The 13,676-nt window shown below is 41.0% G+C and overlaps 1 protein-coding gene across 6 annotated transcripts in view; it reads left to right on the forward strand.

The window, feature by feature from the left end:
• Positions 1-13,676, forward strand: part of SLC25A12 (solute carrier family 25 member 12) — an 88,241-nt gene that overhangs the window by 70,419 nt on the left and 4,146 nt on the right. For all 6 annotated transcript variants that reach the window (XM_019553677.1, XM_019553679.1, XM_019553680.1 and 3 more), the window contains one exon: positions 11,655-11,795. In XM_019553677.1, the coding sequence (XP_019409222.1) occupies positions 11,655-11,795 (141 nt within the window). The remainder of the gene's footprint in view (positions 1-11,654; positions 11,796-13,676) is intronic.

Consider the following 13,676-nt stretch of genomic DNA (forward strand, 5'->3'; position numbering starts at 1 on the left):
GCCCAGCACTCTTTCCTGCTTATGCAGGGGGTCGGACTCGATGATCTATTGAGGTCCCTTCCGACCCTAGCATCTATGAATCTATGAATAACTGTAGCTTCTCCTTTATCTTCTGGTTTTATTACTATTTGGTGGTTGGATCTTAGAGATTCTACAGCCTTTCTCTGTGAGAGGGAGAGGTTATGGTGGTGTTTGTTGATTATTTCATTGTTCATTCTTTCCCTGAAGCAGTCAGCATAGTGGTCGAGATTTGAATGTTGTCCACTGTGACGTGTCCGAGCTGGTGTTTTAAGTTAATCTTTTTCCTGATGTTGTCGAAGGATGAACTGCATTCTTTTCTACGCTAAGATTCCATGTAGTCCTATGGATGTTTTCTACTTAGGAATACAGATTGAAGAAGATCTTTTCACTTTCTGGTATCTGTCTAGATGTTAGTTTATTGTGCAAAGTATCATCAAATGTTTCTCTTATGAGCAGTTACCCTAACTACCGTGTTTCAGTACTTCAGTTCAGTGTGGGTCCAGGCCCTGGTTTTCTCAGTAAAAGGTGCTCTCCCGGGAACTCTCTTTCTGAGGTGCATCCATCCGTCACTGCTGCCTTCAAGACACAGTGTACATCTCACTTTGTTTTTAGCTTATTTTTGCCCATTTTGGGGAATCCTGTGTTTCCTTTTTCTCCCCTCTTCTGTTAACTTGTAGTAATCAAAGTGTTGATTATTACGAAGGGTTGTCTGTGTTACTATTGTATTCTCTTCCATACTATTTCTATTTTCAGGCTATGCATTTGAGCTGGTTCATTCATTTTAAAGTATTATAATTTGTCTCTTATTATTTGATACTTACATGCTTAGTTTAAGTGATTCATAAATTAAATATTTAATGGAATTCTAGGGTACTAAGTAGCATTGCAGTTATCAGTGCTGCTGCTCCTTAGTAGTATGTGGTTTACATTCAAATGGCAACGTAAGCATCAGGCTGTAGAATAAAATATCATCTATGAAACAAGTTTCATACATGTGAGCTGGAATCTTCCAAATAACAGCATTCATTGTGGGGTTCACATGCATCCTGTGCTCTTTCATCTTGCCATGCAAGGTTGGAGTGACTGCAGCCCTTCATCAGCTTCCCCATACTGCTCAGAGAAGCAAGATGGAAGCAGACTGACACTTCTAGGGTTTCAAAATCAGTATTTCTTTGAAGAGCTTCTTCTTTTCACTCAGTGTTTTGCTTATGACTTTTTACAAATTAGGCTGTTACAAAAAAAGAGAAAAGGATGTTGAGTAGCTGCTTCTTGTCAACCTCCTTCACTGCATACCAGGCTCCCTCCCAGAGGCAGCCAGTTCTGACAGGCATATCAAGTTCTACATAAAGGCCATTTCAGAGCTGACCTTTGGAAAGAATTTATCTTTTTTTTTAACTGGGGATGGTGAAAGAAGACAACCAACAATTGGTGCAAGACATTGCCAGTACCTGTCCACAGCACATTTCATTCCTTCCCTCAAGTACACCCTCATTCCCTATCCCTTTCTCATGAGAGCCTATTACAAAAGAAATGGCCTTTGTTGACTTGTGTGGGGGTCATGGAGGAAGCCCTGTAGTAATAGAGAGAAAAAGATTCCTACTCTTTCTATTTTATTTAAAGAAGAATAAGAGAGCTTATCTTAGAGCTGAACAAATGCCAAACATGTTCACATTCTCAGAATGATAACTCTTGCCTCCACCTTTCACTTACTTTGGTTTGAGGCCCAGTTTGTGACTCGTATTTGTAGGATATATGCTTTTACATCACCATTTAGCTAGTCAGTGGGAAATAAATGACATATTTGGTAGGGCCAAGTCATTACCACTACGAAGTACTACCATACAGGCTATTCACAGCCCTGAGAGTCTTTATGGAATATCTTGCTGTGATAGTAGCATACCTCAGAAAAACGATATTCACATCTGTATCTAGATTGGCTGAGCAGGAGCAGATCATATGAGGGTACTCTGCCAGAGTTTAAGTGTGCTCTTTTTATATTCACCCCATTTGCCCCCCCCCCTTAAACTACGAGTAATAGTCATGTATCCTACCATAGACAGTAGAGTTCATAGGGTTTAGGACAGATTTCATAACAAAGGTCTTAGTCACCAGAAGACAGACTCTTGTTTCTGCATTTTCACTATGCTACATAACAAAGGCACCCAGCTACAGCTGTACTGATTTGCAGGTATATACATCAGGCCCCCAGTCTGTATCTGGCCCCTGAGGAATTAACCTGCAACACTTGGGCTCCCTCTCCCTCTTCCAGCTTCCCCTAGGTGCCCCTGCCCCTGGAGCATGGCAGCAGGGCCAAGAGAGGCCATTAGAAGGGGGAGACTCAGACCTTGCACAGCATGGTGCATCACAGGGCTGCCAGCACAATACATTGGGCTTGAGCATCCTATGTGACATGGTGGGGTGGCATGTGGTATGGCATGGCATGGTGTTCAGAGCATGGGGGTGTTGCCACACTGTAGCGTGTGTTGGGGGATACCAAGTATAGTGCAGCAACATAACCCATAGAGCATTCAGATTGTAAGGCAGCCCCCTGCCACTCAGGAGTTGGACAGCCCCTGTATATATATACACATTGTCATGCTGCTTGCCAGGCTTTATGAGAAGAAATGGCAACTCTGGTTTCATAGATGTCATAGACAGTAGGGCTGGAAGGGACCTTGGCAGATCATAGAGTCCAGCCCCCTGCCCAAAGGGCAGGAAGTCAGCTGGGGTGATAAGATCCCAGCAAGATAAGCATCCAATTTACTCTTGAAGGTATTCAGTGTAGGTGCTTGAACCACCTCCGATGGCAGGCTGTTCTAGACCTTGAGGGCTCGGACAGTAAAGAATTTCTTCCTTATGTCCAACCTGAAACAGTTTAGGTGAGTGTACTTCCCTGCAGGGCATACAGTGAAAAAGAAGAAGAAAGTCCTAATTACCACCTCATGTCCTTTCAGTGCTGAACTGGTGATTTCATCCTGATAATGTCCAAAACAAACCAAACAAATCCCTCACCACCAGTCAGGCTCCTGTATTTCCTAGACTTGTTTTCACAAGATCAGATTTAAGTATTCATCATCCATCATCTTACTATCAGATCAGTTTTTCTGGTATCCATTGCTTCAGTGTTCAAGTGAGCTTCTATCACTCATTACCAATAAGGGCAAATGGCATTGAGACCTCATTCCTGAAGTGGTTTCAGTATGCCAGTTAATGTAATCAAGTGATCAGTGTCTTTCCTAAAATCATGTTCTACATGATGGAAGACTGAACTAGGTACTCTGGACATATCCAGAGCTGTGTGAAAACTGATTAAAATAAATTTTGGGACCGTTTACACCTTATTTTTGTGACAACATTCAAGATTCAGACTATTTCACTGCAAAGACTGTCAAAATAGATAATGCGTTCCTTCTCACTGTATCATATCATAGTATCATATCATAGTAGCTAGGGTCAGAAGGGACCTAAACAGATCATCAAGTCCGACCCCTTGCCTTGGGCAGGAGTGCATGCTGGGGTCATATGACCTCAGTCAGGTGTCTACCCAGCCTCCTCTTAAAGACCCCCAAGGTAGGAGCAAGCACCACTTCCCTTGGAAGTTGGTTCCAGATCCTAGCCACCCTAACCATAAAGTAATGCCTCCTGATGCCCAGTCTGAACCCGGTCAACTTGTGGCCATTATTCCTAGTTACCCCGTGTGGTGCCTGGGGGAACAGAGCATCTCCTATTCCCTGCTGATCCCCCCTGGTGAATTTGTAGACGGCCACCAGATCCCCCCTCAGCCTTCTCTTGTGGAGGCTGAATAGGTTCAGGCCCTCTAGTCCAAGGGTGGGCAAAATGCAGCCCACAGGCCAGATGCAGCCTGCCAGGCCATTCTATCAGACCCGCGGGGCCCCTAAAAATTTAGAAAATTAATAGTTACCTGCCTCTGGCTGCCTGTCATGCAGACCTTGATGGCCTGCCCTGCTGCCCCCTGATCATGCGAGTGGCCCTCCTCTGGACCCTCTCCATGCTAGTCGCATCTCTCTTGAAGTGCAGCGTCCAGAACTGGATGCAGTACTCCAACTGCAGCCTGACAAATGTTGCATGCAGGGGGAGGATCACCTCCCTGTGTTTCCAACTGGCCAGCCTGCTTCTCCCACTTACTCTCATAGCTCTCTCCACTAAACACCAAACTGTTTTTGATCTGTTTCTAAATGTGCCCGTAGTTTTTCAAATCTGCAGGGCAGCTACATGGATCCATAGCTCATGCTTGTCAAGGATTATGCTCTAGACTGGGCTGTTGGATCAGATCCCAAATTTGGGAGACCAGTCCTCCAGTTGCTACTTAACATTGCTAAGAAGCTTTTCTCACCCTTCTGAGCAGATGTTATTTACAAATTGCTGACAGTGGAATCCTCACTGAAGCACATTTGAAGAAAGAATGCCAACTTTTTGTACAGCCACTGTAGTTCTGTGAGATGTTGTGGTTAGCATGGATTTTATCATCACACTGTATTTCTGTTTTGGAGTGCTTATGTACCACTTAATCGGAGTTACAAAGGACCATGGGGAGGGTTGTGGCCATCCTGTCCTTTGCATTCCTTGTTTAGGAGTACAGAGTATATTCATAGCATGAACATTGAAATGCAGAAGATGGGCACATGTGCTCCTGTTGTGGGATCATACTAATGACAACTTTTAAAGCAAACACATGTATTGTAAGTACTTGTTTTCTCTTCATTTGGCAAGATTGCATATTTGATGACTAAAGCAATATATATCTCTGTGGCATATAAATGATATGTTAAAAACTTGTACAGTCTTTCAAAACATTCTGTGATTTTTTTAAAACTGTAGTTTGTGTCATACAGGAAACTGGTTTTCTTTCAGAATTATAATTTTTTACTCCAAAAAAAAAAAAAAGAAAGAAAAATTGATACCTAATCTGAACACTTTGGCTGTGTCCAGACAAGGGCAGATGTTTGGTTCCCCAGGGAGAAGTACTTACACCTGGGGAACACCCATGCCACACATGCTTTGGCACGTGGCAGGTCACGCAGGAGGTGGTAGGGGAGGATGGGGCTAGCACTGGGCTGGCCCCTGCAGCCTTACCTGGAGTCCTGCGGGCCTCTTGGGGCTGCAACAGCAGCAATCCATGGATATCCAGGGGGCAAAAAAACCCAGAGCAGCGCATGCACAGGCAGTGCACCCTTGCAGTGTGGAGAGCACTGAACTGTGCGGTATGTGGCGCTGCAGATGTGTTTGTGGCGCCACATACTGCATGGCTGCACTCATCTGGACACACCCTTTGGTACTTCTGTTTCTAAAAAGAATTTTTAATATTTTCATGTTTTTAGTGCATCTCATTCTGTCTTACCTGGTAAATAGATATTTATCAATAATTATATATATGGGGAAAAAAGGAAACTAAAATATTTTGTTATTTTTAACTAACAAAAGGTAATAGATGAAATATAGAATTTGAGCTGTCAGGCCATATTCATCTCATGCTTTTGTACATTTTGTAGAAACATTTTTTCCCAAGCTCTTCCAACAGACCATGTGAAGAGCAAATTCAGCTGAAAACATTTTTTGATGATGTGTATTTCTAGTGCAGGCCTAAATGTGGACAGGGGCCTAATGTTTTGTAATATTCAGGAGGCTTCCATTAGGTGTGTAAAAGAAAGAGAAAAGAAAAGAAAAGAAAGTCCTGCCTTTGGACTGGGAAATGGTATTGATGTTTTTAAAAAAATCAGATTTAGAGACTGTTGTCTTATTTTTAGGTGTTTGTATGGGAAGTTAGTTTTGAGCCAGGATGTGGCTCTTCCAAGTAGAAAGTAAACAAGGGCTTGGAGCAGGCCTTCTCTCCCTTTGTAACATATGCCTCTTGGGTGGAATTGGAAAGGGCAAGAGGTCCCATGTTGAAGGGTCCTTTGTGTATTTCCTTCAGCCTTTGGCATGTCATGAGGCGTTTGCTGTGGGATCTCAAGCTGTATCTTTTCTCTCATAACCTTTGCTGTCAGTTTCAGTTCCTTTATTTGCTCCTTGTGGAGTTATTTTACATGACATTAAGGTTAAGTAGAAACTTTTGAATATTGGTATATCTGATATATATGAATAACTTCCATTCAGAAATTAATTTGTTTCAAATGCTTTTTAATGCCTATAGTTATTTACGTGTAAAGGGATTTTTAACAGGAAAAAATAAAGCAATCTGTAATATTAGTACTCAAATATTCTTTGAAAAAGCATTTATATGTGTGTGCATGTGTGTGTAAAAATATATATATGTATATATATATGAATATGTGTGTGTGTGTGTATATATATGGACAAGCAGAATCTAGTTCATTTGAAGAAGAAAATTTATTAATATTTCATGCAATTTTGGCATAATTTTTGCATTAGATGTTTTTATAGAAGCATATAAAGACTTATATAGGAGGTCCTGCACTTGTTCAGCATCTGTGTTAGTGGTTCCAAATGGATGATGATTATTGTATTTGTCAGATAAATTCAACCTTTGTGCAATGTGCAGTAGATAACTAAGAAGTGTCTAAAATGTAGTAGTTTGGGAAGATCCATGAAGTAGTGGTATTTGAAAGAATTTTCATATTCAATCAACCTCCCACCTTTAGATAGCAAATTTCTTAGCGTCACTCCTTACTTGGAGGCATGTTATACTGTGACTGTGCTTCTGAGGGCAAGTATGTAGCAGGAGGGAACAGTGATTCCAAACAGGAATTTGAATGTGATATTAAAGTTCTAAGAGGCGATGGATGGTAAGTGAAGTGATCAAAATATTTATGGCAATGTGATCGTATAGTAAAGACAAAGCATTTGTATTTCTTAAATTTTTGCATTAAATGATAATTTTTCATTGTGAGAGTTTAAAGTTCTAATACAATATTTCCTTTTGTTAAAACCTGATAATGCTGCTCTGCATCCTCTTCAGGGCTGTTCTCTTTATCTCACATAATCTCTCTTCTCCCATCTGCCATTTGCTTGCTTCTCCTTATTCCTTCTCAAAACGATCTTTCCAACAGTGGCTCCTGTTCATGTGACACACTTTAAAAACTTGGGAGGGAAAAGCTGAATATAGTATATACATGACAAAAACTAAGATGCCTTATACTATCCCTCTGTTTGCTGTAAGTGAACTTTTCTACCTTATATCCCTCTTAACCATCTATTCCTATGTTGCATATAGGGACGTGACAAGCAGTCCCACTGAATTCAATAAAATTATGCATGAGTAGTTTCTTATATTAAAAAAGTGTTTTTACTGCTCCAGGAACAAGTGTAGCACTGTGCAAAGAATTGAGCTGTTCTGTGAAATCAAGGTTTGGGAAGAGTGTTCTTAAAATAAATAAATAAATTTCAACATTTAAAATTTGGGCCTGGTGATGGTTATGTAAATTAGTGCAGAACTTCCCAAGTTTCCTTTGTGATACATGCTTGTATATAGAAAATCACATGTGCCAGTTGTTAACATGGGCTAGGTACAGACATTCAAAAAGCCTGAGGCAGAATTGATCTAAATTCCACGGTTTTCTGTAAGCATCGTAGTTTAGATCAGTAGTGAACACAACACATGTTCACCCTTTAGTGGGGGGAAGGGAGAACAAATCTTAGACCAGGTTCCACCATTTTTAAACAAGTCTGTGTGCCGAACTTCTGTTCTGTTCCAGGTATAGACCAGTTTTGTCTATAGTTTTGTTCAGAACTTCTGTTATAGATATAGACTGGTTTATGATCACTTATACTAGTAAAAGTGTAATGTCTGTACCTGGCCATGGTTGGTATGATCAATGCCACTTTTCAAAGGTGTTCTTCAAAGCTAACAGGAAAGCCAGAACACATCTGGGGGCTCTGCCAGCAGTTGTGTTTTATGTAGTTACCTGCTCAACAAAGGTATATTTTATATTTTTCATATAAAACTTAGTGTGGTGTATCAAAATCCTGTTTCTCCAATTCTTTCCTTTCTGAAGTGGGCTGTCATTGGATTTTAGCAGAGACCTAGCCACTTATTTGTCTAAAAAGAGTGAATGTTAATTGCAGAAAGATTGGCTTTGTAGAAAATAGAAATGTTTATGAATTTGTCTGTTTGTTTCCATGGTGGGTGTCAGGCAATGAGGGATAGTTATTTTGCCTGCCCTGCAGGACATGCTAATTTGTAAGAGCTTAAAAATAAAAAACAATTTCACATGTATATAAATGCAATATGCACATTTAATGAGCTTACCAAATAATTGTCAAACTGAACAGACTTTCTAGTTGAACATCTAAATGTGTGGTAACTTAAAGCCTTATTTTTGTGATATATTTGAGGTTAGTGACAGCTTCCTGCCTAAGATTATTTCTGCCACATTTACTGAAATTAATTTAAAGAAGTCAAACTTTTCAAATTGGTTTGGTATTTAATACAATTTGGAAAAAAATTAGATTGTTAACAAATTTGCTGCCTGGCAATTTTACAAATCTTTAGATTGAAACTGAAATGTTCCTCCTTCAGCACAGCTGTGCACGCATGCACTTGTGTGTGTGTGCAGATGCACACACATGCATTCATACATGCACCTTTTTCAGTAGGGGGACAGGGGAGGAGACAGAAAGGAACCTGGCTCTGATGATTACTTTGGGTACTGTTGGTGTTTATGAATTGGGAGAATATGCTGTGTATGGTTCCAGTCAGAACTAGGGATTAAACTGAGGTAGCCTGTGGGGGGCTCAGTTTCTTGGTGGTTCCAGGAACTGTTTCAAAATCTCTACTTTCATTTAGAAGAAAAGGGGGAAGGGTACCTAAAGAACTAGCTCCTTTGTTTGGGAGATGTCTTGAGAGGACAGTAAATCATGAATATGGTAAACAATAGAGCTACATGTATACACATAGGAAAGGTCCCTGTTTGGCTCAAGTTTTTCTTCCCTGAAGTATAATGGTGACTGTTTGAATGTCAGCATGGTTAATTACCAAGTTCAAACAGCCATCTATGCATTTTGTAGTTATGATCAGTGAAATTGCTGATGCTTGATGTTCCTCAATAGAACAGAGGGGGAAATTTATTCTCTAAATGTCCATGGGCTTTGCAGTGCCCATCCATCCCTGGTCTAAAATAACCTGGCTTTATCAGCTTCTGGGGCAAGCAGTAGAGTACACTTGTGTTTCCAGCCTTTGAAGGTAGGTAGGAAGATGAAGGTATAGACAGATACATCATAGAAAGGCCAGCTTGCACTTGACCTATTGCTTGGCAAAGAAGGCTGAGCTGGATGAACTGCATATTTGGGGTCAGGAATTTTAAAACCATTGGTGTTGGTGCTTTTCAGGAGAGAATATAGCAAGTTCTAGCATTTTTTTTCACTGTGCTTATAAAGAAGGAATTGCTTAAAAAGGCAGCTTCCTTTATAAAGGGTATTTTCCCTTCCTTGAATGAAGTTTTTGACAGGTTATGGTTAGTGTAAGAGAAGAGTTTAAGAGTTTTTATAAGGAGAGAAACATATTAATTGAATAAGATTGGACACGTTCTATGGCACGTTTTAAGTAAAATTTGTAAATAGTTTTAAATTAAAAAGTGGGGGGGGAAGCTGGGATTTGGGGCAGGCATTTAAGTCAAGTTACCCATTTTGTGATTTACCATGTACTTTGCCAGAAGTGAAAGGCAGTACCTACAGCATACCAAAGAGAAGTCTAAACATGTCACTTTCAAGTGGGTTTACATGTTTCTGGAACTGAACTGTCAGGTTGAATATCTCTATTAAATATGAAATGCACCTCTCTGAAAGTCTCGGATTAAAATGCAGACTCTGTACAGCAGCTCATGCAGCAGTATGACTTGGGGAAATGTACAAGATAGTGCTTCAGCTTTGATAATACAAAACAAGTTGCCAGCTGTTAAATCTGTCAGGCCCAGGTCAGTGACATGCACAGTGCTAGTCTGTGTTTGTTTGTATCTTGTAACAGATTTGGAAGTGTTGGGAAAACTATTTTTTTTTCTTTCTGCTTAGAACAATTGAAAGCTTTTATATACACTCAAAGCATTCCACCAGTGATTTAAAATTACAAATACAAATTTAATTTTGCTCTCTCTTATATAGCAGCATCCCTAGATACAAAGGACATGTCATTGTTTTGTCTGATTGCTATGTCTTGAACCATTGTAATATAGCATAGAAAATAATACTTGCACAAATTTACTCTGCTTTTAGATCTTATGGCAACTAAAAGATCAATTTCTGAGCTTTTGCTGCATATTGTAAGCCTCATACTTATTCCCCTAACATTGATATGGTATTAAAATGTAAAGTCTCCCTTTCTAATGCCAGGTAACCTCTGGTTGCAAGATGGCTTGCTCTGATTCATGGAAGTTAGGAGCTGGAAGGGACCTCAGAGATCATCAGGTCCAGCTCCCTGCATTCATTGAGACTATCTTATTTCTTTATATGTATTTACAGCCAAACATTCATGTATATTATGACCAAGACTAGCATCTGATCTAGAGAAATGTTGATAGATTTTTGATGGTTACATGGCTGTTTCGAAAAAGGGATAACAGAGAGAAGCAGAAATGGAATTAATTATAGACAGACTATGGAAGTCTGATTTTGTTTTTAAATGCCAAACTTTGCAACTTTAAAAAACACAGGAGATGAGGACTTCAGGATAAAAGCAGGGGATGGGGACTTCATGCAAAGTTACAAGGGTGGGCGGATGAGAATAGGATGGAATTCAACACTGACAAGTGCAAAGTGATGCACCTGGGGAGGAACAACTGGCACCATACCTACAGGCTAGGGAACTCCCTTCTTGTCAGTACAGAGGCGGAAAAGGCTCTTGGAGTCATCATTGATTCCAAGATGAACATGGGCCGGCAGTGTGGGGATGCAGTTAGGAAGGCTAACCGTACCTTGTCATGCATCCACAGATGCATCTCAAGCAGGTCCAAGGAGGTGATCCTCCCCCTCTGTGTGGCACTGGTCAGGCCGCAGCTGGAGTACTGCATCCAGTTCTGGGCGCCGCACATCAAGAGGGATGTGGATAACATGGAGAGGGTCCAGAGGAGGGCCACTTGCATGATCAGGGGGCAGCAGGGCAGGCCCTACGAGGAGAGGCTACGGGACCTGAACCTGTTCAGCCTCCACAAGAGAAGGCTGAGGAGGGATCTAGTGACCTGTTACAAACTAGTCAGAGGGGATCAGCAGGCACTGGGGAAGTCCCTGTTCCCCCAAGTGCTACCAAGAGTAACCAGGAATAAGGGTCACAAGCTGGCAGAGGGTAGATTTAGGCTAGATATCAGGAAGCACTACTTCACGGTCAAGGCGGCTAGGATCTGGAACCAACTTCCAGGAGAAGTGGTGCTGGCTCCTGCCCTGGGGGTCTTTAAGAGGAGGCTAGATGTACACATTGCTGGGGTCGTTTGACCCCAGAACTCTTTCCTGCCATGGCAGGGGCTCAGACTAGATGATCTACTCAGGTCCCTTCTGACCCTAGAAACTATGAAACTATGACAGGGTGTTACTGTTTTTGCTTATTCTTATATATGTCATAGAGCTTTATTCAATGAAGTGGAAGGTACTCAGCACCTTGCAGGAGTGGACCTTTAATGGCATGTTTGAGTGGGAGAATTTACTTGAAATTCTTTTCTCTGGTCTTTCAGGCAGGGGCATCACAAGTCATCTTCACTAATCCACTGGAGATTGTGAAGATTCGGTTGCAGGTAGCGGGAGAGATCACTACAGGGCCCAGAGTCAGTGCCCTTACTGTTCTAAAGGACTTGGGGATTTTTGGTCTTTATAAGGTATGTATTCCTACTCTGAGCACTCTCAGTAACTGCTTTTAATCCATTTTATGCTAAACTTAAAAACTGTTGAAACAAAACCTTTGTTGAGAAACAAAGAAACCTTTTCAAATTTAAAAACAATCTCTTCCTGCCGAGCAGCCCCACAGTAGAAAACTGAAAAAAAACACATTTATATTAGTGGCAGTGGGATACATAAAAATACTCCCCCATTCCATCCTTTGGGCTTTTATACTAAGCTGCAGGGAGTCCTGTATTGGAGACCTGCTGGCTTCTGGCACGGATCATTTCATTTGGTGGGGTTTTGTGAAAAGTTTCTTTAGCTTTCCTTTTGTATTCGTCTTACATTTATTCTGAATCTCAGTTATCTCCATTGTTATCTCTGCAGCAGGGTACTCTCTTTGTCTTAATAATTTGACGACAGTGAAACAGTAGTAGAGTTTAGTAGGATTCGGATCTTTAAGAAGTTAAGTGGTGGGATTTGTCAATAATGAATTCCATTAAAAAAGCCCATACTGTACTGTACTTTAGTAGAATGCCAGTCAACAGATTCCTTCCCTGCAGGTATATTTACTACCATCATTACAGATCAGATGTAATGGAGCAGAAGCTATTAGTTTTCTTAAACAAGGAAGAGTATTTCTTTCTGTCCCTTTAGCCAGTGCAAGGGGTAATGTGTAAATTCAGCACCTGTCTGCAGCTGTGCACTTGCAACACATTGTTTTAGTTTTATGGAGCTATGATAATACTTTTTAAAAAAGTGTAAATTTACCTCCAGAGCTGCAGCTTTTATTCTGAATTCAGTGGATTACATTCACACAGCTATGAGGTTTTAAAGGTCATAGACGTTTTGATACATAGGACATTTTAGAGCAATTACCATTTTGTGCTTGGTGATTAAAAAGTTAAGCTTACTAAGAATTTGCCATTTTTTAAAATGCACAGTAACCCTAATGAGGTTATTTGGAATTCACTGCAATTAAAAAAGCAATCCAAATCTTAGTGAAGTAAATAACTGGATTGAACTAGTCAGAAACTGTGAAAAATCAAGTTCATACAAGCAACAGTGTCTCCAAAAAGCCATCTGCACCAGTGGGATCCCATAGATCCCATGCAGAAGACTGTTTCCTCCTGTGTATCGCTCGGGAGGGGAAGCTAAGAAATGAGCCAGAGAAGATCTTACTGGATCTGCTTTTGCATATTCTTCCTCATGTTGGAAACGCAGAAGCACAGTGGCCATGTCTCTGTACAGCAGTATGGGTTACACCCCCTTGTGGGGGAGGAGAAAAGCTGTATGGGAATCACAGTTATTGACTGGCTCCAGATGAATGGTGGCAGCTGAAGTTGGAGGGACATGAGAGTGGCCAGTGCTGCTACAATGGAGCAAAAACCACAGAGCTTGGGAAATGCTGTTGCCAATGTGGACTGGAATGGTAGGCAGAAGAGACTGTTTCTATAGTAGCCAGGGCACGTCCTCAAAATTGGGGGAAGAGACTTTCCCACACAATTCAATTACTTATGTGTTGTACAGGAGGAATTATGTCACCCTGCATAAGATGAATAATCTAGGACTTAAAATGACGGTTGTTGACATGACATTGTAGTAGCAAATTGAGAACTATTACGGTGTGTTTAAACTCTACAGAAAAATATTTTAGGTTGCTTGTAGACCTGTAAAAAACAAGTTTTATCCAAGAATGATTTCCATTCTTGGGCCAGAGAGTCATCCACATTCCCTGCATCAGCCAGGGTAAATCAGCAGAGAGCGGTATGAAGCCCTCCAGGCAGGACTTATGTAATGTGCCCAGGATCTTATGGAGTCATATAGCAAATGGCAAACAAAGGTCCTACCTCCCTTCCCTGATGTGGCAGGATGCTACT

This window comes from Crocodylus porosus, unplaced genomic scaffold, assembly GCF_001723895.1.
Source record: "Crocodylus porosus isolate Cpor-Errol unplaced genomic scaffold, CroPor_comp1, whole genome shotgun sequence".
Lineage (NCBI taxonomy): Eukaryota > Metazoa > Chordata > Crocodylia > Crocodylidae > Crocodylus > Crocodylus porosus.